Here is a 25,532-nt window from a genome sequence, read left to right on the forward strand (position 1 = left end):
AATATTTCTCCTCTCACCTGATGAAAAGTGTTTTCACAAGTTCATAAGGAGCAGAATTAGGCCATTCGGCCCATCAAGTCTACTCCGCCATTCAATGATGACTCATCTATCGTTCCCTCTCAATCCCATTCTGCTGCCTTTGCCCCATAACCCCTGATACCCTTACTAATCGAGAATCAGTCAATCTCCGCCTTAACAATCCATTGACTTGGCCTCCACAGAGGTCTATTTTTGGCAATAGTAAGAGGGAAGTGGCACAAAGGCCCCAAGATTCGACAAAGCAGTCTCTGTTACCTCAAAGATTCCCCCCTTATTTTAGCCCCTGGACTTTACTGCGTGGTCTATATTACACTGAAGTTTCCTCTTGATTTTATGCTTCTGTCAATTCCAGACCACAGGAAAATCTGGTCGATTGAGCTGATTGCTTCTTAAGACTTCATCAAAGAATGTTTTCACACAAAATACCTTCTTAACTTTCCCCAAATGAACCCGCACGTCAGGACTGTGAGATAATCACCATGGTGAAAGAGACAGCAGCTCTGCAAAGAAACTCCCTCAGCTATCAGAAGGAGTTTAATCGGCATTGGTTTTACAATCCCCGGTTGAATCTGAGCGCTGGCATCAAACCTTCGCTGGATTGCTGGTTATCCAGTACTTACCCAGCCGTGCCCCTGAGCAACCCAACAGCAGCATATAAAGGGGACAGGGAGATGGAGACCACCACGACTGGATCTGTGCAGCAAGATCGCCAAACTCTAGTAGCATCTGACTGCGTTCCATAGGTTTATTGTTTTAATCAAAAGTCGATGACACGTCAGAATGCATCAAGGTTTCTGTCAGTAAATGGGACCCTGGTGTTGTCAGTTTCAGTCTCTTTACAACCTTTTAACTGCTAATAAAATACCGCAAAGCGGTATTATTTCAGGAAAAATTGGCCAGGCGTCTCGTGTCTGATTGTTAAGGTGTACTAGTTACAACATTGTACTAGTGCAAAAGCAAGCCATTCAGGCTATTGACCTTATTAAGACTCCCTGTTGATCAATTCCATTAATAGAGTCATAGAATGATACAGTGTGGAAACAGGCCCTGCGGCCCAACTTGCACACACCGACCAACATGTCCCAGCTACACTAGTCCCACCTACCCGCGTTTGTCCCATATCCCTCCAAATCTGTCCTATCCATGTACCTGTCTAACTATTTCTTAAACGTTGGGATAGTCACTGCCTCAACTACCTCCTCTGGCAGCTTGTTCCATTTACCTTCCATTTACCTTTGGGTAAACAAATTACCCCACAGATTCTTATTAAATCTTTTCCTCTTCACCTTAAACCTATGCCATCTGGTCCTCTATTCACCTACCCTGGGCAAGATAATGATCAATCCTTGCAGGGCTCTGACACATCTTTGTTGTAACTACCACCTTTAGGTTGTAACTACCATTGAACATTACCCATCATGCTCCTCATTCCCTTGACAGATCTTCTCTCTATAATTTCCAATTCTGGAACAACCCCATCCTCACGCCCACCTCTGCCCAAGATCCACAACCACGACTGGACACAAGCTCTTGTCCCACTGAGCTTATTCCATTCTCTCTCCCCTAGTCCAGACCCTCCCAACGTACACAGTGTTGTGTCGGAGGGAACTGCAGATGCAAACCGAAGACAGACACAAGCAGCTGGAGTAACTCAGCGGGTCAGGCAGCATCTCTGGAGAGAAGGAATGGGTGTCGTTTCAGGTCAAGACCCTTCTTCAGACACAGTTGTGCATCTGCTGGAGCTGCTGCCTCACAGCACCAGAGACCCAGGTCTGATCCTGACCTCCGGTGATATTGGTGTGGAGTTTACACATTCTCTCTGCGATTACATGGGTTTCCTTTGGGCACTCCAGCTTCCTCCCACATCCCAAAGATGTGCAGACTTGTTAGTTACTTTGCCTCAGTAATTTTATTCTAAAGTTCAGGAAGTGGATGTGAAGGAAGGAAGAACTGTTGTGAATGGGCGATCGATGGTTGGCATGAACTTGGTGGGCCGAAGGGCCTGTTTCAATGCTCTAACTCTAAACTAAACTAAACTGAACCTAGATCTGTGATCTGTTCGAACTACTTCCTGTCTGTTGAACTACTTCCGTCTGTTTGAACTACTTCCATCTGGCAGATGTTACAAGGCCTTCTACGCCCGCACCTCCAGACTAAGAAACAGCTTTATTCCTAGAGCTATAGCTGTTCTGAATCGGTCCTGCTGAGAGCCCCCATGATCTGTCTCTGCCCCCAGGGTCATCTGGCACAACTGACCCCTGCATGAACCTTTTTTTTTGCACTTTACCTCGTTTCCCCATTTTTTCCCCCCTTTTTTTGTTTTTGCTGTGATTTATTTATATATTTTATAGCATCGATATGCAAGTGACATTCTCAATCTCGTTGTACTTGTACAATGACAATAAAGATATTGCGTATTGTATTGTATAGTAACACTTTATCGATACCATGTCAAGAGTTTCCAGTTCTGACAACGAATCTCCAACCTGACACATTATCTGTTTCTCTTTCCACGGATGCTGACTGCCATGCTGAGTGTCCACAATATTTTCTGTTTTATATAGTGGCCCAATCTTCACCCACATCCCTGCCGGTTATGGGAGAGTCTAGGACCAGAGGCCATAGCCTCACAATAAAAGGACGTATCTTTAGGAGGAAGATGAGAAGGAATTTCTTTAGTCAGAGGGTGGTGAATCTGGGGAATCCATTGCCACAAACAGCTATGGAAGCCAAGTCAGTGGATATTTTTAAGGCAGAGATTAACAGAATCCTGATTAGTACAGGTGTCGGAGGTTATGGGGAGAAGGCAGGAGAATGGGGTTGAGAGGGAAAGATAGATCAGACATGATTGAATGGCAGAGATTGCTCGATGGGCCGAATGGCCTAATTCTGCTTCTTGAACCTATGAATTTATGAACTTATGAAGTTCTTATTCCTGTGTTCAGTTGCCTTCTGTCCTCAGATAAGTCTCAAGTTTGAAATTGTCACATTAAACCACGAACCGTAACTGAACAGGTTCTGATCCCTTCATTTATTGCTTGCTTTTACAGACACATTGAGAATCAGAACAGCCTGCAGACTTTGAATCCGTTGGACATGGAACCTTACATTGGACTGCAGAATCTGTAAGTAAACGAGCAGCACAGAGGTGCTTCGTAAAAGATTGCTTTTGTGAAATAGTGCTCACTGCTAATAAAATAGAAAAATTGTGATTCAGAGTTATTGGTGCTCAGCTTATTGGGCATTGATTGAAGTCAGCTGTGCGGCTTGGTGAATCTACAACAACTGTGATCAATTCTATTTTTTTTTCACAATTGAGCTCTGCTCCAAAGAACAAACTGACTTTGAGTTGATTATTTAATTTGTCATCTTAAACTTGAAGCCAGATGTGAAAGATTTTACTTCTCTGATTCAACACCATATCCCAAGTAGTAAAACTGGCAACAATACAGCTAGAGTCCCCTTCTTAGTGATTCACTTTGGTCAAGAGATACCAGCTAGATCTCTTGTGCTCTGTTTGGTTTCTCTTCTTAATTGAGTGGAGGTCTGAGAAAAGAAAAAAAATGGGAAATCCTTAGCCAAACATCTTGGAGACCATCTTCAGTGTTTGAATTATCCCATGGAGATGAAAGCATTGACCACCACAGATCTTTAACCATGTTCCAATGCTTGTGCTTTCTCCCAGATCATGCTCAATCTGCTTTTGGTGGCACAGTGGCATAGCGGTAGAGTTGCTGCCCAGCAGCGCCAGAGACCCGGGTTCGATCCTGATTACGGGTTCTGTCTATATGGAGTTTGTACGTTCTCTCTGTGACCACGTAGGTTTTCGCTGGGTGCTCCAGTTTCCTCCCATATTCCAAAGGCTTGTAGGTTAATTGGCTTCTGTAACTTGTCCGTAGTGTGTAGGATATAACTCGTATGAATGGGTGATCGCCGATCAGCATGAACTCGGTGGGCTAAAGGATCTGTTTCAATGCTGTATCTCTAAACTAAACTGAAAAAGCAGATTGAGCATGATTTTACACCAGGAGTAAAGCCTCCGAGATTCTTTTGTCATCTGTGTTCCTTCAGCACCAGATCACATTCCAATGAGCTCCCTGCAGCATCAATTGTGTCCCAGAGCCCTCCCGCCTGGTTCATGAACTGAAGCTGTTTTGCAATAACTGTAACAATATTTGAGTTGTGAATTGGTTCACAGCCTGCAGACGTCAAGTCTTCACAGATCGACTGCAGTTGAACCAGCTGTCAATGTACTGAAAATGCCAATTGCTTTTAACGCTCAATAATTAATGCTTGTATAATTTCAATGTGGAGTCGGAGTGGTGGTGCAGGGTAGAGTTGCTGCCTTACAGCGCTTACAGCGCCAGAGACCCAGGTTTGATCCTGCTCTGTACGGAGTTTGTACATTCTCCCCGTGACCTGCATGGGTTTTCTCTGAGAACTACGGTTCCCTCCGAAGACGTACAGCTTTGTAGGTTAATTGGCTTGGTATAAATGTAAATGGTCCCTAGAGTGGGATAGTGTTAATGTGAGGGTTCGCTGGTCGGTGTGGAGCAGGTGGGCTGAAAGGGCCTGTTTCCATGCTGTGTCTCTATACTAAACTAAACCGACTGGTTTAAGACAGTTAAAAGCTGGTAAATGCCTTAAATCTGGAGTTATACTCCGTGCAGGAATATATGCAATGCTCTCGAAAGGCTTCTCCCCAACTCACCGAAGCTTTTTCTTCAATACATTGCCTGGATTGATTGTGGAGAAAACTAAGATAATCAGAGTGTCTGCTGCATTATGAGATGGAGGAGAAGTCCTGGCTATCTGATTCAACCAGGGTCCCACTTCCTTGGTTTTGACTGAGAGTCCTTGATGACTCATTCCAGCTGAATGATACAGTGCACAATGTACTAATATTAATCTAAGATGCTTGGCAGGGACGAGTACCAAAGTGAACAAACTGAACAAAGAATCTATTCATGGCTTTGATCTGAACTCATCAAAGGTACTTTTCATTTTTAATAAATGCTGAGGTTTGTTTCTTGCAGTCACAGTGGATGTTTAAATTTGTATGGAACACAAGGGCTGTGGTATCGAGGGTTTATCCAATCCACCTTTCTGATCAGGTGTACAATAAATCACTGTTATGAGCACGCAGAACTTGTAACCTTTTGCATTTGTTCTCATTTCCAGGACAATCATAAATTCGGGATTACGGTCGATTGCACCAAGAGCATTTGCCAAAAACCCTCACCTTCACTACATGTAAGTCATCTTGAGCTTAGATTGGTCTTACAGAGGGTTAGGTGCTGAGCGTTTAAATTCAGATGCTGAGGTAATAAAGATTACACCACTCTACAATCTATTACTCTGGAGCCTGAAAACGTCAATGGCCCAGAAGCTTATTTCTTTTTGTTAAATTAACATCCTTAAGATACACAGAAATTTGAACGAGCTCAGAAAGATTTGTGAAAAAAGGACCTTGGAGGACCCACAAGCTTGTTTGTGCTGTAAAAAAAACCTGTATAATGGAATATTGTTTATTTATGAGAGAACAGGGTAACTCTAACTTATAGATATTCTGCAGGCATCTGCTGTTTCAGGAGAAAGGTTACGATGCTCTGAACGTTCCACGTCTCTATGTGAGAAATGTGCAGCCTGAATTTCAAGAGCTAAACGCTCTTTGCCATTATTGCCAGAGTGGAGGGCAATCAGTCAGCGTTAATGAGGAAAAATGCTATCAATTACAGCCTTTGAGAAAATTTGGTGAGAGCATTGTTCTGCAGCACGCCAACTCTGATCCGAGACCTGCTCTTGCTACCAGTGCTAGCCCTGGGGTAAACACTGGCCTTCTGCAGCCGCACAGACCACACCTCACCCTGGGCCATGAGTGGATGGAGTGACTGGGAATAGTAACTCCCTCCCCCACTGGCAGTGATGCCCCGCCCACTGCCAGTGATGCCCCGCCCACTGCCAGTGATGCCCCGCCCACTGCCAGTGATGCCACGCCCACTGCCAGTGATGCCCCGCCGACTGCCAGTGATGCCCCGCCCACTGCCAGTGATGCCACGCCCACTGCCAGTGATGCTCCGCCCACTGGCACTAATACCCCACTGACTGGCACCAATACCCCGCCCACTGGCACCAATACCCCGCCCACTGTGGCTGATGCCCCACCCACTGTGGCTGATGCCCCGCCCACTGCCAGTGATGCCCCGCCCACTGACACCAATACCCACCACACTGGCACCAATACCCCGCCCACTGCCAGTGATGCCCCACCCACTGACACCAATACCCCGCCCACTGGTCCCAATACCCCGCCCACTGTGGCTGATGCCCCATCCACTGTGGCTGATGCCCCACCCACTGGCAGCAATGCCCTTCCCACTGTGGCTAATGCCCCACCCACTGTCAGTGATGCCCCTCCCATGTACAAATGCCCCGCCCACTTTCCACAACGCTCCGCCCACTGGCACAAATGCTGACTGTGGGTGGTGTAACACTGAGTACAGTGTCTACAGGATGGTTTCTTCAAGCAGCTTGTAGTTGAGCCCACCAGGGCAAAGGCACAACCCACTGACTGAGAGGCCAGAGCAAAGTGCGTATCATCAACTCCACTTGTTATGGAACACTCAATGCTGAGTCCATGGACAGAGCCACAACATGGATGTGCCTCATCAACGTTTTTTAAACATGCTTGTTAACATGTAGGTGGCTGATTATTGTATATGGAGTTAATTATTGTCATTAGTATAAGTTTGTATAATTAATTTAGACAGTACTTTGGCTTTGGGCTTGATTGACATTTTAGCAAGTACGTTGTGTTTTAATTGTAATTCCCACTTGTGTTTGGAAATGTGGATGGGTGCTCTGCATCCTCACGACTACCTGTGGACTCCCTCAGCACCCGGGGCGTGTGCAATCAGTGTGTGCAACCTAACTGGCCACAATCAATGAGATGCTGTGCCACAGGTTTCTTTTGCAGCAGTGGAATCTTTTAGGTTAGGATTTGACTGCAAAAGTTTCCAAGGTCTTCGTTCAGGCCAGCAATGGTTGTTACTTCTCCGTGAAGTTATTCTGCTGCGGCTCTTGGTTAAAATATGCTCCAGTATTAAGTACAGGAGGTACACTGTGTGAATGGTTTACCTGTCTGCAACTTGAGGACTTCACATGTACGGTCAGAATGATTACCTCAAATCGTTCAATTTGTTTTGGCATCTCAAAGGCTGTAATGTGCCTTTTTGGAAAATGATATCTCGTTTATATTAAGGTTAAACTGGAATAAAGGCGGAAAGCAGAGACTACAAGGCAGGTGGGCTGGAGAATTCACGTGACAGCTGTTGGGTCATCCCAGTGTGGATGGGGGTGGAGATGTTCCACAAAATGCCATTAATGCACAATGTGTAATCGGTGAAAGTAGATGAGACCAAATCATGAGCAGCAAATTGGAATAAATCACCACTTCACCTTGAAATGTGGGTTCTTGGACAACAGGATGGGAGGACATTAAAGGTCCAGGTGTTGCATCTACTGCTGTCACCTTGGGAAGGTGTTTTGGGCATTGGCAGGAGTGGAAGATTGGACCAAAGCATCATGGAGAAAATCTTCAAGGAATACTGAAGTGGGGAGAAGTAGAGATGCTTGAGAAAGGGTCCTGATCCAAAACGTCACCTATCCATATTCTCAAGAGATGCTAGACACAAAAAGCTGGAGTAACTCAGCGGGACAGGCAGCATCTCTGGAGAGAAGGAATGGGTGACTTTTTAGGTCGAGAACCTTCTGACCCATTCTCAAGAGATGCTGCCTGACCCATTGAGTTACTGCAGGACTTTGTGCCAGGGGAGGACAAATGAGATATTGTAGAGAAAGCAGTTTGTTTAGTCCTTATTAGAGTCATGGGTGTTTTATTGTTGCATCTACCAAAACAGACCAAGTACATTCTTACTTGCGGCAGCAGAATAGGTTTGTAAACACAGTAGCCAATAGATAATATAATAGAAAAACACATAAATAGTTCAATAAATAAAAAATAAACCAATATAGTGCAAAAGAAAATAACAATGCCTTGAGTCCCTCGTGCAAGCAAGGACATTCGTAGTTTGGAGTTTAGTTGGAGTTCATGATGTTCATGAGCTTGAACATTGGGAAGAGACAGTTCCTGAACCTGGGTGATACCATTTTCAGGCCCCTATACCTTCTTCCCAAAGCACAAAAGGCACAAAGGGTGGTACTCAAAGTGAATGGAACTATATTTCCATGTGTACATCTGTCAGTCAATTAGTATCGGAAACCAAGCAAGTTCAGGATAAAGTCATAGAGTGATACAGTGCGGAAACATGCCCATCGGCCCAACTTGCCCACACCGACCAACAGGTCCCATCTACACGTGTCCCATCTGCCTGCGTTTGGCCCATATCCCTCTAGTTTAGTTTGTTTTAGTTTAGAGACCCTTCAGCCCACTGGGTCCACAGCGACCAGCGATCCTCGCATATTCACACCATCCTACACCCACTAGGGACAATTTTTACATTTACCAAGCCAATTAACCTACAAACCTGTACGTCTTTGGAGTGTGGGAGGAAACCGAAAATCTCAGAGAAAGCCCATGCAGGTCACGGGAAAAACGTACAAACTCTGTACAGACAGCACCCGTAGTCAGGATGGAACCCGGGTCTCTGGTGCTGCATTCGCTGTAAGGCAGCAACTCTACCGCTGCGCCACTGTGACCTCTACCGCTACGCAACCTGACTTATACATGTACCTGTCCAAATGTTTCTTAAATGTTGCGAGACTACCTGCCTCAACTACCTCCTCCAGCAGCTCGTTCCACACACCCACCACCCTCTGTGTGAAAGAGTTACCCCTCAGGTTCCTATTAAATCTTGCCCCGCTCACCTTAAACCTATGTTCTCTGATTCTCAATTCCCCAACTCTGGGAAAGAGACTGTGTGCGTCTACCCGATCTATTCCTCCCATGATTTTGTACACCTCTGCTAGATGCCAATAGAGATCGAGGCATCAATGGCTGGTTCCTGCACTGGATGAAACCCAATGCAATCCATGGTGTTCCACTGACTGCTGCTCCTGTTTAGTTTAGTTTAGAGATACAGTGCAGAAACAGGCCCTTCGGCCCACTGTATCCGCGTCAACCAGTGGTCCCCTCCCCGACACACACCAGGGACGATTTATATTTATAGAAAGCCAATTAGCCTACAAACCTGTACATCTTTGGAGTGTGGGAGGAAACCGAAGATCTCGAAGAAAACCCACGCAGGTCACGAGGAGAGCGTACAAACTCCGTACAGACAGCACCCATAGTCAGGTTCGAAACCAGGTCTTTGGCGCTGAAAGTGCTGTAAGGCAGCAACCCTACCACTATGCCACTGTGCCACCCTGTTGTGGAGCAGGAGAGGGAAGCAGACCACTGCCCACAGTCATCGATGCGATGTATTGCTGTTCCACATACGTGGGTATAATGTTCTTCGTGTTTCTTAACAGGTTTTCTTTGATTGAAAATTACACAGCACAATAGTTTATTTGTGATGAAGTCATGGTTTATAATTACAGCTGCACAATTCTTCAAACCCTGTCACTTCCTCTGTTAATCTGCAACCTGATTAGTTCTCACAACAAAATTAATTGTCTGCCAAAATAAGCAGGGTTGGATGTGATCGTTCAGCGTGGGCTGCACACTTCCTCTCTCTGTCTCTCTGTGCTGTCAGCCTGATGTGGCTCACAACACTCTCCATGATAGTCTGTCTAGCAGGACCTCACCTTTGGAGAAAAGGAACGGGTGGCCTTCCGGGTAGGCACCCTTCTTCAGACCCAAAACGTCACCTATTCCTTCTCTCCAGAGATGCTGTCTGACCCGCTGAGTTACTCCAGCATTTTGTGTTTATCTTTGGTTTAAACCAGCATCTGCAGTTCCTTCCTACATAGGACCTCATGTGTCAGCTGTCGGGGAGAGGCTGGAATGAGCGAGTGTGGCCAGGCCAGAGGAAGAGCACTTGTGACCAAAATGGCAATGTACATCTGTGCAAGTGTAACTCACTGGACCAATAAGCCTTCTGTTGGAGAAACTCACTGGTTCGACCAGCATCTGTGATGGGGAAGAAAATGCCGATGTTTCGGGTTGAAACGGTGCATTAGGTTACATTGGGTTTCACTTAACTCTGACTGTTGCTTTAGTTCCCTAAACAATAAGGAAAATTGATTGATTAATTGGTGGCGCAGCGGTAGAATTGCTGCCTTACAGCGGCAGTAGACTCTGGTTTGATCCCGACCCCTCACCTTAAACCTATGTCCTCTGGTTCTCGATTCCCCAACTCTGGGCAAGAGACTATGCGTCTACCCGATCTATTCCCTTCATGATTTTTTCTTCTGAGGATTGGTTTGCTCTGGTGCATTCAGCACTTGTAGAGGATTAGGCCACCTAATTGCAGTGTCTGTGCAGGAATAGGTTAATGCAGGCAGATGCTTGCATAGCTGTACAGTTGCCAAGCACACAATGATCTGCACAGAGCAGAGATGGGCAGGTATACTAAGCAACCTCTGAAATGCAAATAAGCCGGTTACATTGAGGAATTAATAAATCTGAAACATGCTAAAACCATAACCAGCTTTGACAGCTCTTCTGGGCCTTAATTTTCTTGTCCTCCTCTTCAGTGCGTTGACAGTTTTTTCTGAGTATTGATTTTGTTCTCTGTCACTGCACCAAGAGCTCTGAATCTGGTGGCGTAGGAGTTCCATCTGGAGCCTTGTGTCGTTCTGTGTGTCCATTCCCAGCCCATCGCAATGGCAATCCCACAGTACTAGCCTTCCACCCCACATCTGAGGGGGGACCTCATTGAGACTTACCGAATAGTGAAAGACCAAGGCAGAGTGGGTGTGGAGAGGATGTTTCCACCAGTGGGAGAGTCTAGGACCAGAGGCCACAGCCTCAGAATAAAAGGACGTACCTTTAGAAAGGAGATGTGGAGGAATTTCTTTAGTCAGAGGGTGGAATTCATTGCCACAAACAGTTGTGGAGGCCGTCAATGGATATTTTTAAGGCAGAGACAGATTCTTCATTAGTACGGGTGTCAGGGGTTATGCGGTTCAGAGGAATATATAGATCAGCCATGATTGAATGGCAGAGTAGACGATGAGCCGAATGGCCTGATTCTGCTCATAGAAATTATGAACTTATGAATTTATGAATCTGCATCCTCACATCTGCAACCTCCCATCTCCAGGTAAGAGGAGCAATGTTTCCAGGAGATGTGTGAGGCACGTTTTTGTGCGCAGAGGGTGGTAGGTGCGTGGAATATGCTGCTGGGCTATTGGAGACAGATGCAATAGTGCTATTTGAGAGAGGTTTGGTTAGGCATATGGATATGTGAGGAATGGAGGTTTATGGATTTTGTGCAGGTAGATGAGAGTTGGTCTTGGCATCATGTTTGGCACAGACATTGTGGACCAAATGGCCTGTTCCTGTGCTGTACAGTTCTATGTTCTATGTTCTATGTAGTAACATATACAGAAAAGACAATGGTGATCTAATGACAGGCATACAGAAATCCAATGACACCACATCTTAAAATGTGGGACAAGCAGCTGAAATCATGGACAAAAATGAATATTAACATGCAGTGCCATCGACATTAATTGTTTATTGAACGTGCAAACAGAATAAATGTGAATCTTCTTTGGTCCTATTTGGTGGAATTGCATTTAGGGCGGCACGGTGGCGCAGCGGTAGAGTTGCTGCCTCACAGGGCCAGAGACCTGGGTTCAATCCTGACTCCAGGTGCTGTCTGCATGGTGTTTGTACGTTCTCCCCCCGACCGTGTGGGTTTTCCCCAGGTGGTCCGGTTTTCTCCCACACTTTAAAGACATAAAGGTACAATAATAATAATAATCCATTTATTTTATATAGCGCCTTATCACATGCTCAAAGCGCTTAACAAAAACAATTAACATAGAAACAAACAGACAAACTATCCTGACGGAAAAGCGGCGAATACTCAACGCCAGCGTCCTCTCACGTCAGGGTCCGGCAGTAGACATTAAAAAGCACAAGACACATAGATATAATTTTTTACACAAAACAGCCATCACAGTGATTGCTCTAGGCATACCCTCACTGTGATGGAAGGCAAAGTCTTATCTCCTCCTCATTCTTCTCCCGTGGTGCCACGAGGTGATCGAGGCTCCCAACTTTTTGAAGCCCCCACCGGGCGATGGAAAGTCCCAGGGCCGAGCCGAGCAGGCCGATGAAAGTCCTGAGCCCCCACCGGGCGATGGAAAGTGCCGCGGCCGAGCCACGCAGGGCGATGAAGGGCCTGCGGGCGGGTTGATCGTACCTCGCGCTTCGGGGCGGTCGAAGCTGCTACGGCTGGAGCTCCCAAAAGCCGGTCGCCAGCCAGGGACCTGCGAGCTCCTGATGTTGCGGTCTGCAGGGCCCACGGCCGAAGCCTCCGAGATGGTAAGTCCAGGCCCTGCGACCAGAGTCTTTGAGGTCGATCCCAGCTGGAGGCCGCCGACTCCACGATGTTAGGCCGTAGCGCGAACGGAGCTACGACACGGTAAAGGTCGCATCTCCGTTGAGGAGGAGATTTGAAAAAAAGGTTTCCCCCAACCCCCCCCACCACCCCCCTACATACACAGAATTAAAAATAAAACAAAACGTACATTTAACAACGACAATGACAAAAAAAAACGAAAAAAAAACGGAGAGACTGCCGGTGAGCTGCAGCTGCAGAACACAGCCACGCCCCCAATATGTAGGTTAACTTGGCTTTGGTCAAAATTGTAAATTGTCCCTAGTGTGTAGGATAGTGCTTGTGTACGGGGATCGCTGGTCGGTGTGGACTTTGTGGGCCAAAGGGCTTGTTTCCGCGCTGTATCTCTGAACTAAATTAAACACAAGAACAGCGGATGTTGGTTTACAAAAATTGACACAAGGTGCTGGAGAATCTCAACGCTGAGTTATTCCAGTACTTTGTTTAGTTTAGATTAGTTTAGGGATGCAGCATGGAAACAGCCCTACGGCCTATCGAGTCCACGCCGACCAGCGATCCCCGCACTTTAACACAACCCTACACACACTAAGAAAAATGTTGCATTTACATTTTTGCCAATTAACCTACAAACCTGTACGTCTTTAGTGTGTGGGAGGAAAGCGAAGATCTCGGAGAAAACCCATGCAGGTGACGGGGAGAACGTACAAACTACACACCTGTATTCAGGAGTGAACCTGGGTCTCTGGCGCTGTAAGGCAGTAGCTCTACCACTATGTCGCCATGCAGCCCTGTGTCTTTTTTGCTTTTGGGCAGCATGTTATGGCCCACTGATGGCCACTGCACTGCCCAGGACTGGCTCGCTTCCTGCCAGGACTGGCTCGCTTCCTGTACGATGAATTGAGATACAACACCAGTGAGCACCAACCTCAACTGGAGACCAGGGGGATTTCACTGCCAGTACATTGACAAAAACACATTTCACTTTGCCAGGTTCAGTGATTAATTACATTTCAAGAACTGGATCCATAAAGAATGTAATCTCTTCTCCTGCAGCCGTTACCTAGAGCAACATTTTCATGTGCGGCACAATGGTACAGCTGGTCGGGTTCCCGTGACTTAGGATCAATCCTGACCCCTGGTGTTGTGACTGCATGGGTTTCTGCAGGTGCTCCAGGTTCCACTCCCTGCTCAAATGCCTTTACTCTGACTGGTTAGCACGCAACAAAAGCTTGGCACTGTACCTCCATACATGTGACAATAAACTAAACTGAACTAAACAAACAATGTGGGTTGGACTTGGTGTACAGAGACTTGGATTTGGTGTACAGGTGACATATTTGTCACCTGTACACCAAGTCCAAGTCTCTGGAGCTGTGAGACAGTGATAGAATCTGGGTGTTGGGGAAGTATGAATATAAGGTCGATGAGTATAAATGACTGCTTGATGACCTGTGCAGACTGATAAAGTCAAAGAGTTACCGAGAGATGCTGCACAGAAACACTCCCTGCCATTCACCATCCGCCTTTTACATTAACCCTCCATTGATCCCAAAGTTTTTAATTCTACTAACATTCTCATTAAGAAACCCCCACAAGGATTCACCCACACCATAGTTCCGCTGGCCAAATGGCCTGTTTCCATGCACATCTGCATGTGCCTCTATTGTTCAAAAGGGCCACACTAATGACTTTAAGATACCCGTGCCCATTACTTGTGAAGATAGACACAAAAAGCTGGAGTAACTCAGCGGGTCAGGCAACATCTCTGGAAAGAAGGAATAGGCGACGTATGGGGTCGAGACACTTCCTACCTATTATTGGTGTGCCTACCTTACCCTGTGACTAATGACTCTGCCACCATGAGCTCCAGGGAACGAGGAGTAAACATCTTCCCACCTCACTGTGGCGTCTCCATCTCACCAGACGTTTGCTCCCAGGATCAAGGTCCACACCTGAGCATCAATCGTACCACATTTGGTAGCTACCCAGTTTGTGTGTGGAGGTTCAATGTTTGAACCCTCAGTTCACATTGTGAGCCTTCCATTCACCCCTCAGGCCAAGTGCATTTGACACCATTGTTAATTCAGTATTTAAAGTTCAGCTACTGAAAGATTCATAGTCCACACATACAGGGGATTTTCAAACTTTGATTAGACTTCATGAAGGAAACACATTGATGTATTTCCCCATTATATGTCTGAGCTTTATAGAGGCATGGGCCAGGACCAGGCAATCCATCCCCTGCGGCCTGAATGGCCACTCCATTAGATCCATTAGACTGAACTGTGCAATAACCAAATCACCTGCCTTTGGTCCACTTCCTCTAATACCTCTGCTGACAGAATTTTCGTCAGTGTTAATGCTGAAGATTTCAGTTGCCTGAACATCAAATGCCACCTTGGGGAAATCATTTCATATCAGTCTGAAGAAGGGTCTCGACCCGAATCTCCCATTTCTGATAACATTCTCCAGAGATGCTGCCTGTCCCACTGAGTTGCTCCAGCATTTTATGTCTATCTTCGGTGTAAACCAGCATCTACAGTTCCTTTCAACACACTTCATATTTGCATCAACTGTGCTCTTCCACTGAGAGCAGTAGAAGCACAATATTTAATCATCTTAAGGCTGAGGTAAATGGGTGAGTTCGAGTCATACAACATACAACAGTTTCATACAACATGGAAACTGGCCCTTCGGCTCAACCTGCTCACGCCAACCCAGATGCATCATCTACACTAGTCCTGCCTGTTTGCATTTGACCCATATCCCTCTAAACCCTTCCTTTCCACTTACCTGCCCAAATGTCTTTTAAGTGTTGCTACAGTACCTGACTCAACTAATACCTGCCTCAAATCCCTCAAACTAGTTGATAAAGCTAAGAGGCCGAAGATTATCAGGAATGGGAGAGAAGACAGAATAGTGCATACATCAAATGATATTACTGAACAATGGAACAGGAACATATTTCCTTATAAATCAGTTCGTGGAGAGAAGTTGTTTCTTACTTTTAATTCCAAATGGTCAGTTTTACACTTTTAAATCACAACCCATTTCTCTGGCTTCACCAGCCAGATTTTATTGGCTACAGCATCGAGTCCCTTGTGATATTTGTTGCAACCTTCTAAACTTCAGGAAATACATATTACGTTTCCACAACCTGGTGCCGCAATTTAACTCAGCAAGACTGGTAACATTCCGGCAAAGCTACGGTGAAATCTCACTAAGCCAGCACCTCACTGACATAAGCACAGCCCCAGATAACCAAGGTCAAGGTCACTTCCTCCAACTCTTACAATGCAATGGGCAAGTTTTCATTGTACCTCATGATTATTTTTGTGTCCATGCACTAACCTTTCTCTCAATTGTGTACTCAGACACACGACTGTACAGTGTTCCTGTGTACTCAGAGCATAGTGGTGGTGCAGCAGGAGAATTGTTCCTTACAGCACTTACAGCATCACAGACCCAGGTCCAATTCCGACTACGGGTGCTGTCTGTGCGGAGTTTGTACGTTCTCCCCTTGACCACGTTGGTTTTCTCCGAGATCTTCGGTTTCCTCCCACAATCCAAAGACATACAGGTTCGTAGGTTAATTGGCTTGGTATAAATGTATAGTGTCTGTAGGATGGCATTAATGTGCGGGAATCACTGGTCGGTGAGGACTCGGTGGGCCGATGGGTCTGGTTCCTCGCTTTATCTCTAAGCTAAACTAAACTAAACCTTCATGATCAAGAGAATTCTCCATTTTGTTTTTCCATGGTCTAAAGTTGATGATCGTACACTTCCCTACACTAACTTCTATCTGTTCACTAAGTCTGTATTCCTTTGTAACATCAACACAGCTTGCTATTTCTCCCAACTTACCATCATGTGTAAACTTGGAAATACAAAATAGAGAAAGAGAGGGAGAGAGAGGAACTAACATTGTGTCAAGGCTCCTTGCAGAAAACAGCAGTTTCACAATGTTAACCTCATACATGCTTTAATACCCTGTCTATATGTACTGTATTGTATCGCACTGTCTAATTGTATGGTACTGTATCGTATTGTACTGCGCTATCATCCCCTGTCTATATGTTTTGTATTTGTATTGCACTATGGCCCCCGGAGGCACTCGGTTTCATCCCATTCATTGCATGATCTGTAAGCAGTGGAATGACAAATAAACTTAACTAACTAAACTAACTATACAACCTATTCCCCATCAAAATCTGTGCACCAACATGTTGTCTTAACAATTGCCAGGTAACTTGGGGACTCACATGTTATTGGACATACTAGATGTGTATATTCAAGGCAGGCCAATACATTTTTGTGTATCGAGGGGATCAAGGGATGTGGGGATGGTGCATCTCAGTGGACCTCAGGTAGAAGATCAGTCATGATTTTATTTAAGGGGTGTCCAGGCATAATTGGCTTTCTCCATTTAGACAATAGACAATCGACAATAGGTGCAGGAGTAGGCCATTCAGCCCTTCGAGCCAGCACCGCCATTCAATGCGATCATGGCTGATCACTCTCAATCAGTACCCCGTTCCTGCCTTCTCCCCATACCCCCTCACTCATGGCCAAAGTTTTCCAATGTGCTGATGCAGATGTCACACTTCTTTCAGTGTAACGTGTCACTTATTTCACAACTGAACACTGTACCATTTTTTCACTTTTCAGTCTGAAGAAGGGTCCCAACCCAAAACATCACTCATCCTTTATCTACAGAGATGTTGCCTGAACAGTTGAGTCACTCCAGCACTTTGTGTCTATCTTTGGTAAAAACTAGCATCTGCAGTTCTGTGTTTTTATACTCTTTCATGGAGCCTTTGAGAATTTTAGAACATCCTTGAATTTTTTTTCTTTGTACATCCAATATTCTCTTTCCATTACTGATCTTAGAACAGATTGTCTGTTTCTGAAGCCTAGTGGATAGACACAAAATACTGGAGTAACTCAGCGGGTCAGGCAGCATCCCCGGAGAAAAGGAATAGGTGATGTTTCGGGTCGAGACCCTTCTTTAGACTCATCTGAAGACTTCAGCCTCCTGAAGCCTAGTGTTGGACATGTGTATGTTGTAGCATGCCCATCAGAGATCATTGTGTGTGATTAGTGCCTCAGTGCTTGGGATTTTGGCCTAGGAGAGGACACTGCTGTGGTTTGCTTTTCCTGCCAATGGATTTGAAAATGTGTATGTATTGGGGAACAGCATCAGTCGTACCTCTCTGTCTTTGGGGTGCCAGTTGTGGAGAGTCCATGTCTCTAAAGTGTACAGGAGGGAGGGATGAACACTGCCCTGTAACTGCAAGCTCTATGTTAGGTTTGGCATCTTGATGTTTGCCACAGAAAGCTGTGGAGGCCAAGTCAATGGATATTTTTAAAGGCAGAGATAGATATGTTCTTGATTAGTGAGGGTGTCAGGGGTTGTGGGTAGAAGAGGGAAAGATAGATCAGCCGTGATGGGCTGAATGGTCTAATTCTGCTCCTAGAACTTATGAATGATCTTCAAGCACCGTGTTCCTCAGATGGCTAAAGACTCTAGTCAGTGGTGACTTTAATCATTGAAAGGGATGACTACCTCCATTGAAGTTTGGTGCCTCAGAGAGGGAAAGTGTTCCACATTTTGGTCAAGGAAATTTATTGTTGAAGATATTTTCAGCAGGGCCAAGTTTGCAAAGGACTTCTGTTTGCAGATGTGAATGTTAACATTCACCCTCACATGCCATGTGAATAAGATGAATGAGATCAGCAAAAGCTCAGCATCTATCTATATATCACTAAAACTCTCATCTTGTTGTTTGGCCGTGCGTACCCGAAATACAGCCAAAATGGTAGACGATAGCGCAACTATTTCTGGCCCACCTTACTCACCATTGGCCTGCAGTTAAAAATGGCTGTTATAATTTAAAAGTTACTAACTTTTTAAACTTCAAAAAATTACTGTTTAAACTTTAATAAATTTGATTGGCTCTACCACCTCCCCCACACGTGGGGTCAGGCGCGTCCTGATTGGCTCTACCCCTCCCCCACACATGGGGTCCGGCGCGTCCTGATTGGCTCTACCACGTGGGGTCAGGTGCGTCCTGATTGGCTCTACCACGTGGGGTCAGGTGCGTCTTGATTGGCTCTACCACGTGGGGTCCGGCGCGTCCTGATTGGCTCTACCACCTCCCCCCCATGTGGGGTCCGGCGCGTCCTGATTGGCTCTACCACGTGGGGTCCGGCGCGTCCTGATTGGCTACCTCCATGTTTGACATCAAAATGGGAACCCAACATCCGCATGGCCAATGAGGGTCGAGGGCGGGATGGGATCTGACCAATGGGAGCTCGGAGGGAGGAGGGACCTGCCCGAGTTCCCCTCCATCTCCTCCAGTGGCCGCTTCAACGACGGCATCGTCGAGTCCCCGCTCCCACCCGGCCCCAGCACCCCGGACTACAACCCCCAGCGGGCAGCCTCTTCTCCTCCCGCATCTCCTCCAGCGCCCGCTTCAACCGATGGCGTTGTCAAGTCCCCGCTCCCGCCCGGCCAGGACTACAACCCCCACATACACACATGGTAATAATAAAATTAATAATGATATAATAATAATAATAATAATAATAATAATAATAATAATAATAATAATAATAATAATAATAATAATAATAATAATAATAATAATAATAATAATAATAATAATAATTAGAGGATTGCACGTCAAGTCGTAAGGTCAAAGCGCGTGGCGCAGGGAGTCGCTCAAGCCATCTGGAGGTCATGGCAGCTTACGGCACACGTTACCAACACCTGCACCAGGTACATTCTTACCTTTAAAAGGTGGCCAAAAGGCCAATTTTTGTGCTGTGAAAAATGAGAAGGTGGAGGATTTGGCGAAGGAAGAGTAGAAGGGCTGCCAAGCCCGCAGACACAAGGAGCAGCTGGGAAGACGTCTGGCCAGCCGGCGGGAGAAGGGGAAACGCGGCCGGGAAGGGAGGCAGGAGAGCAAGGCCGAGAAGCAGAGGGCCACCGACCGGGGGGAGAAGAAGAGAAGAAGGAGGAGGAAAGGAAGGGGTTGAGCGAGCTGGGAGAGGAGCAGCAGGAAGAACCCGAGCCGAGGGGCCTGGTGGTCTGCAGTGGCAAAAGCAGCGAGCGCTGAAGGTCGTCGACCCGCCTAAGGGCGAAGGGCCCGGGGGGAAAGGCTCGACGGCTCGAATTTGGAGGAGGAGCGGAGTGCCGAGCCCGCAGAGGAGGAGGAAGAGGACTGAGGAGAGGCCGATCGGCAGCGGAGGCCGAGCAGTAGCGAGAGCTGGGCTGGCCCAGGCGCTGGGCGCTGAGGCGGCGGACCAGGCCACGGCTCTGCTCGGCGGCCCCAGCCTCGAGGTGTTGAGCACCGGCCAAGTGGAAGCGGACCCCGGCTGACGGAGATGGCGAGCGGGGAGAAGGCCTGGAGGGCCAGCAGGAGTGGCGAGGGGCCAAAGAGCCGCAGGAAGCGAGGCGCGGAGCAGGGGCGCCAGGGTACATCCCAGGGTACTTAAGGAGGTGGCTCTAGAAATTGTGGACGCATTGGTGATCATTTTCCAATGTTCTATAGATTCAGGATCAGTTCCTGTGGATTGGAGGGTAGCTAATGTTGTCCCACCTTTTAAGAAAGGAGGGAGAGAGAAAACGGGAAATTATAGACCTGTTAGTCTGACATCAGTGGTGGGGAAGATGCTGGAGTCATTTATAAAAGACAATTGCGGAGCATTTCGATAGTAGTAACAGGATCGTTCCAAGTCAGCATGGATTTACGAAGGGGAAATCATGCTTGACTAATCTTATGGAATTTGTTGAGGATGTAACTAGGAAAATTGACAGGGGAGAGCCGGTGGATGTGGTGTACCTCGACTTTCAGAAAGCCTTCGACAAGGTCCCACATAGGAGATTAGTGGGCAAAATTAGAGCACATGGTATTGGAGGTAGGGTACTGACATGGATAGAAAATTGGTTGGCAGACAGAAAGCAAAGAGTGGGGATAAGTGGGTCCCGTTCAGAATGGCAGGCAGTGATTAGTGGGGTACCGCAAGGTTCGGTGTTGGGACCGCAGCTATTTACAATATACATTAATGACTTGGATGAAGGGATTAAAAGTAACATTAGCAAATTTGCAGATGACACAAAGTTGGGTGGCAGTGTGAACTGTGAGGAAGATGCTATGAGGTTGCAGGGTGACTTGGACAGGTTGTGTGAGTGGGCGGATGCATGGCAGATGCAGTTTAATGTGGATAAATGTGAGGTTATCCATTTTGGTGGTAAGAATAGGAAGGCAGAGTATTATCTGAATGGTGTCAAGTTAGGAAAAGGGGACGTACAACGAGATCTGGGTGTCCTAGTGCATCAGTCTCTGAAAGGAAGCATGCAGGTACAGCAGGCAGTGAAGAAAGCCAATGGAATGTTGGCCTTCATAACAAGAGTTGAGTATAGGGCGGCACGGTAGCGCAGCGGTAGAGTTGCTGCTTTACAGCGAATGCAGCGCCGGAGACTCAGGTTCGATCCTGACTACAGGTGCTGCACTGTAAGGAGTTTGTACGTTCTCCCCGTGACCTGCGTGGGTTTTCTCTGAGATCTTCGGTTTCCTCCCACACTCCAAAGACGTACAGGTATGTAGGTTAATTGGCTGGGTAAATGTAAAAATTGTCCCTAGTGGGTGTAGGATAGTGTTAATGTACGGGGATCACTGGGCGGCACGGACTTGGAGGGCCGAAAAGGCCTGTTTCCGGCTGTAGATATATGATATGATGATATAGGAGCAAAGAGGTCCTTCTGCATTTATACAGGGCCCTAGTGAGACCGCACCTGGAATACTGTGTGCAGTTTTGGTTTCCAAATTTGAGGAAGGATATTCTTGCTATTGAGGGCGTGCAGCGTAGTTTCACTAGGTTAATTCCCAGAATGGCGGGACTGTCGTATTTAGAAAGACTGGAGCGACTAGGCTTGTATACACTGGAATTTAGAAGGATGAGAGGGAATCTTATTGAAACATGTAAGATTATTAAGGAATTGGACATGTTAGAGGCAGGAAACATGTTCCCAATGTTGGGGGAGTCCAGAACCAGGGGCCACAGTTTAAGAATAAGGGGTAGGCCATTTAGAACAGGGTTGAGGAAAAACTTATTCAGTCAGAGAGATGTAAATCTGTGGAATTCTCTGCCTCAGAAGGCAGTGGAGGCCAATTTTTGGATGCTTTCAAGAGAGAGTTAGATAGAGCGCTTAAGGATAGTGGAGTCAGGGGGTATGGGGAGAAGTCAGGAGCAGAGTACTGATTGAGAATGATCAGCCATGATCACATTGAATGGTGGTGCTGGCTCGAAGGGCCGAATGGCCTACTCCTGCACCTATTGTCTATTTCTATGAGGAGGGGGCTATAAGGGAGGTTGAGGGGGGATGGAGTGGGTGAGTGGGAGGGAAGGGTGGGTGGGGGGAGGGGGGAGAGTGGGAGTGGGGAGGGGAGGGTGCTAGACCAATGCAGGATAGCTTTGGGCCCAGCGGGTCCACCCAGTTCTAGTTAGTTATAAAATGCAGGTGAAAGTAAGAGCAGTGTTTGGTGAATTGAACAAAGTTGTGAACTGAGCACGTCAATGAATGAAAGAGAAAGTGAACTATATTTCTGGGAAGGAAAATTATTTTAAACCTGAACGAGCGCAGAGAAGATTTCTGAGGATTTTGCCAAGACTCAAATAGCCTAAGCTATAAGGAGAGTTTTGACAGACAATAGGCAGATAGGGTAAATGCACAAACTGTTTTCCCCTGGGTAGGGGAATCAAGAACCAGGGGACATAGGTTTAAGGGAATGATTTAATTGGAACTTGAGGGGCTACTTTTCCAGTGATGGGTATTTGGAACGAGGTGCCAGAGGAGGTAGTTGAAGCAGGTACTATAACAGCATTTAAAAGACACTTGGGACAGGTTTTGAGGTTTTGAGGGATACGAGCCAAATGTGGGCAAATAGCTCCATCTTAGATGGGGCATATTGGTCAGCATGGATGTTGGGCCGAAGGGCGTTTCTGTGCAGCATGACTCCATGAGAAAATGATTCAGACTTGAGCGAGTTAGCGTATCGTGTAATAACTTTGGAGCTGTGGGGGATTACAGCTCATCAATGCTCCACTGTGTCACTGAACCAGAACATTACTGGGTTCATGCCAACCCTGACCCAGCACAAAGCCTGGGAGGTTCAGAGGATTTCTGCAAAGTGTCGACCTCAGCCTGTTCTCCTCCTGTGAGAGTGCCCTGGACCACAATGCTGGGCGCAGTGCAGATAGACCAGTCAAACATACGCCTACCACTGCTGCAGAAGCTCACTCCGACAAAACATTAATCGTGGGTTGAGCGGAGGAATTGAACGGGACAAAGGTATGAGTGTGCAGCTGCAATGATGGTGCATCACTGATGTAAGATGAAGCAAGAGCTTATCGCTTTTGAACCAGTGTTAGATCGATTTGGAGCGACCGGTCTGTGAGTTGCAGTGGAGGCTGTGCTGGGCAATAAGTGAACCACTTGACTTGGTGAACAATCAAAGAGCACGCTGCCCCCTTGACTGGTGGGGGAATGATTTTCACTACGCACGGCTGATTCAGATCCCGCACCAATCTGATATTAGAGAGACATGAGTACGGTGGCTGACACAAATCATAAAATCAACGGGAGCAAGCTGGGGCAGAATTAGATAATGATTCAGATAGCTCTGGTTGCTTTAGTGAGGAACACAGATCAATGAATCGCTAACAGAGTGACCAACCTAGAGATTCGTTATCTGGAACATTCTCACGGATAATTTAATGTATTCTGCTGGAATCGATCATATCTTTGTGCTTATTCAGATAAGAAGGTGGAACTAAGGCTGGGAATAATTTAGGCAATGAGGGATATTTAAGATTACTGCATTGGGGATTTCTGTCTTTACATCAGGCAATGGTCTTCAAATGCTTCATATAAAATGCAAGCTGAATTTCCTTACATCTAACATCAGGTCAACAAAGCAGCTTGCAGATTGGCACCATCCACTTCCCCAGCCATCCTCACCAGTGCTACCACTGCACAGACCCTACAGTGTGTACTATTTTCCAGCTGCCATCTTCCACTAAGTGCAACCTCACCAATATCCTACACTTCCAATTATACAAGACATTGGTCAGGCCACACTTAGAGGATTGTCACTGTCGTCCTGCTAGTTTCACTGTTTGTATCCATATGTTAGCACCTCTTCACAGCCAACAATGGGCCATTGTGGGCTCTACCTTGGTCATCATTTCCAGCTATGACTTGTTCTGAACCTTTTCATACCTCTAGTTTCCCTCTTCCGTGACTCTCAGTCTCTATTCCTTTCCTCCAGAGACGCTGCCTGACCTGCTGAGTTACTCCTGCATTTTGTGTCTCTCTTCGGTGTAAGCTAGCATCTGCAGTTCCATCCTACACTTGGAATATTGTGTTCAGTTTTTGGTCAACCTGCTACAGGAAGGATGATGTTAATCTGGAAAGAGTGTAGAGAAGATTTACAAGGATGTCGCCAGGACTTGAGGGCCTGAGCAATAGGGAGAGATTGGGCAGGCTGGGACTTTATTCCTTGGAGCACAGGAGGCCCTGGGCTGCTCTAATAGAGGTGTATGAAATCATGAGGGGAATAGGTAGGGTGAATGCACAGAGTCTTTTACCCAGAATAGGGGAGGCATAGGTTTAAAGTGAGAGGGGAAAGATTTAATAGGACCCCGATGGGCCATCTTTTAACACAGAGAGTGGTGGGTGTATGGAACAAGCTGCCACATGAGGTAGTTGGGGCAGAGACTATGACAACATTTAAAAGACACTTGGACAGGTACATGGATAGGAAAGGTTTAGAGAAATATGGACCAAATGCAGGCAGGTGGAACTGGTGTAGATGGAGCATCTTGGTTGACATGGGCATGTTGGGTTGAAGGACTTGTTTCCATGCTATATGGCTTAGAATTGTCATAGACTCATACAGCGTTGACACAAGCCTTCCGGCTCAACTTGCCCATGCCGATCAACATGCCCCATCTACACTAGTCCCATGTCTCTGGTCTTGACTCCAAGACTCTGTGACTCTTATCTGCAAATTGCACTGCAATTACTCACCTAGATTGCTTCAACGGCACATCTGAAACCCATGTAAATCTAACACCAGTACAGCCAAGCACAACATGCATGCTCTCCTCTAACCCCCACATCTCCTACTTGGAAAAAGATCACACCTGCATTATTGTTCCTGGGTCCAAATCCTGGAATGTAAGAAGACCTTGTCCAGAAAGACCAGTATGTCTGCCTTGTCTTCTCAATGGCAGTGAGGAGGGACAATTAATGATGGTCTTGTGACCTACACCAATCCCCTAAAGAAGTGTATGACTAAAAGACACATATTAAAATGCAAATAAGTAGCAAAATTGCTGGAATTGCAGATGCTGGAATATTGCATAGAGCACAGAGTGCTGGAGTAACTCAACGTGTCAGGCAGCATCTCTGGAGGACATGGATAGGTGATATTTTGGATCGGGACCCTTTTTCACATGAGTGGTCCCATAATTGGCAAGATTGTGGCCAGATAGTTGTTGTTAAAGTTCCCATCAGTTACTCCAGGTATCAGAGTTGGTGCCAATGGCCTGAAGCAAATATGAGAAAATGGGATTGGAATATTTTGGGATTGAAAAGTTTAGAATATCTGCTGATTTGCACCTCATGCAATGATTGCCAAATTGAATCTTTTAGCACGCATTGCCAAACAATTGGGGAGTTGAGAAAGTTTGAGGATGGTTTTGCATCGAAAGGCTGCCTTCATGTGTTGGTTGCCAACAGGAAAATTAAGTTTTGTGGAAGGGCCAGGAAGTTTCCATTTCCTATGCACTTTGTGAGGATCTGCAAAATCTACTTTCATCCAATTCTGTTGATTAGGACACAGTATCTGGAATGTGTTCCGATAATGCTTGGCCCGCTCCCTGTAGATTACATCTTATTGTTTTCAAATTATTACGCTCTTTGTTTCT

The 25,532-nt window shown here is 46.4% G+C and overlaps 1 protein-coding gene across 1 annotated transcript in view; it reads left to right on the top strand.

Moving 5' to 3' along the window:
- The first annotated feature begins 3,094 nt into the window (after positions 1-3,094).
- LOC144609086 (NT-3 growth factor receptor-like) overlaps positions 3,095-25,532 on the top strand; it is a 682,437-nt gene continuing 659,999 nt past the window's right edge. Inside the window, exons 1-2 of the mRNA XM_078427465.1 lie at positions 3,095-3,164; positions 5,221-5,292. Of these exons, the coding sequence (XP_078283591.1) occupies positions 3,136-3,164; positions 5,221-5,292 (101 nt within the window). The 5' untranslated portion in view covers positions 3,095-3,135. The remainder of the gene's footprint in view (positions 3,165-5,220; positions 5,293-25,532) is intronic.

The sequence above is a fragment of the Rhinoraja longicauda genome, chromosome 33, assembly GCF_053455715.1.
Source record: "Rhinoraja longicauda isolate Sanriku21f chromosome 33, sRhiLon1.1, whole genome shotgun sequence".
NCBI classification, from domain to species: domain Eukaryota; kingdom Metazoa; phylum Chordata; class Chondrichthyes; order Rajiformes; family Arhynchobatidae; genus Rhinoraja; species Rhinoraja longicauda.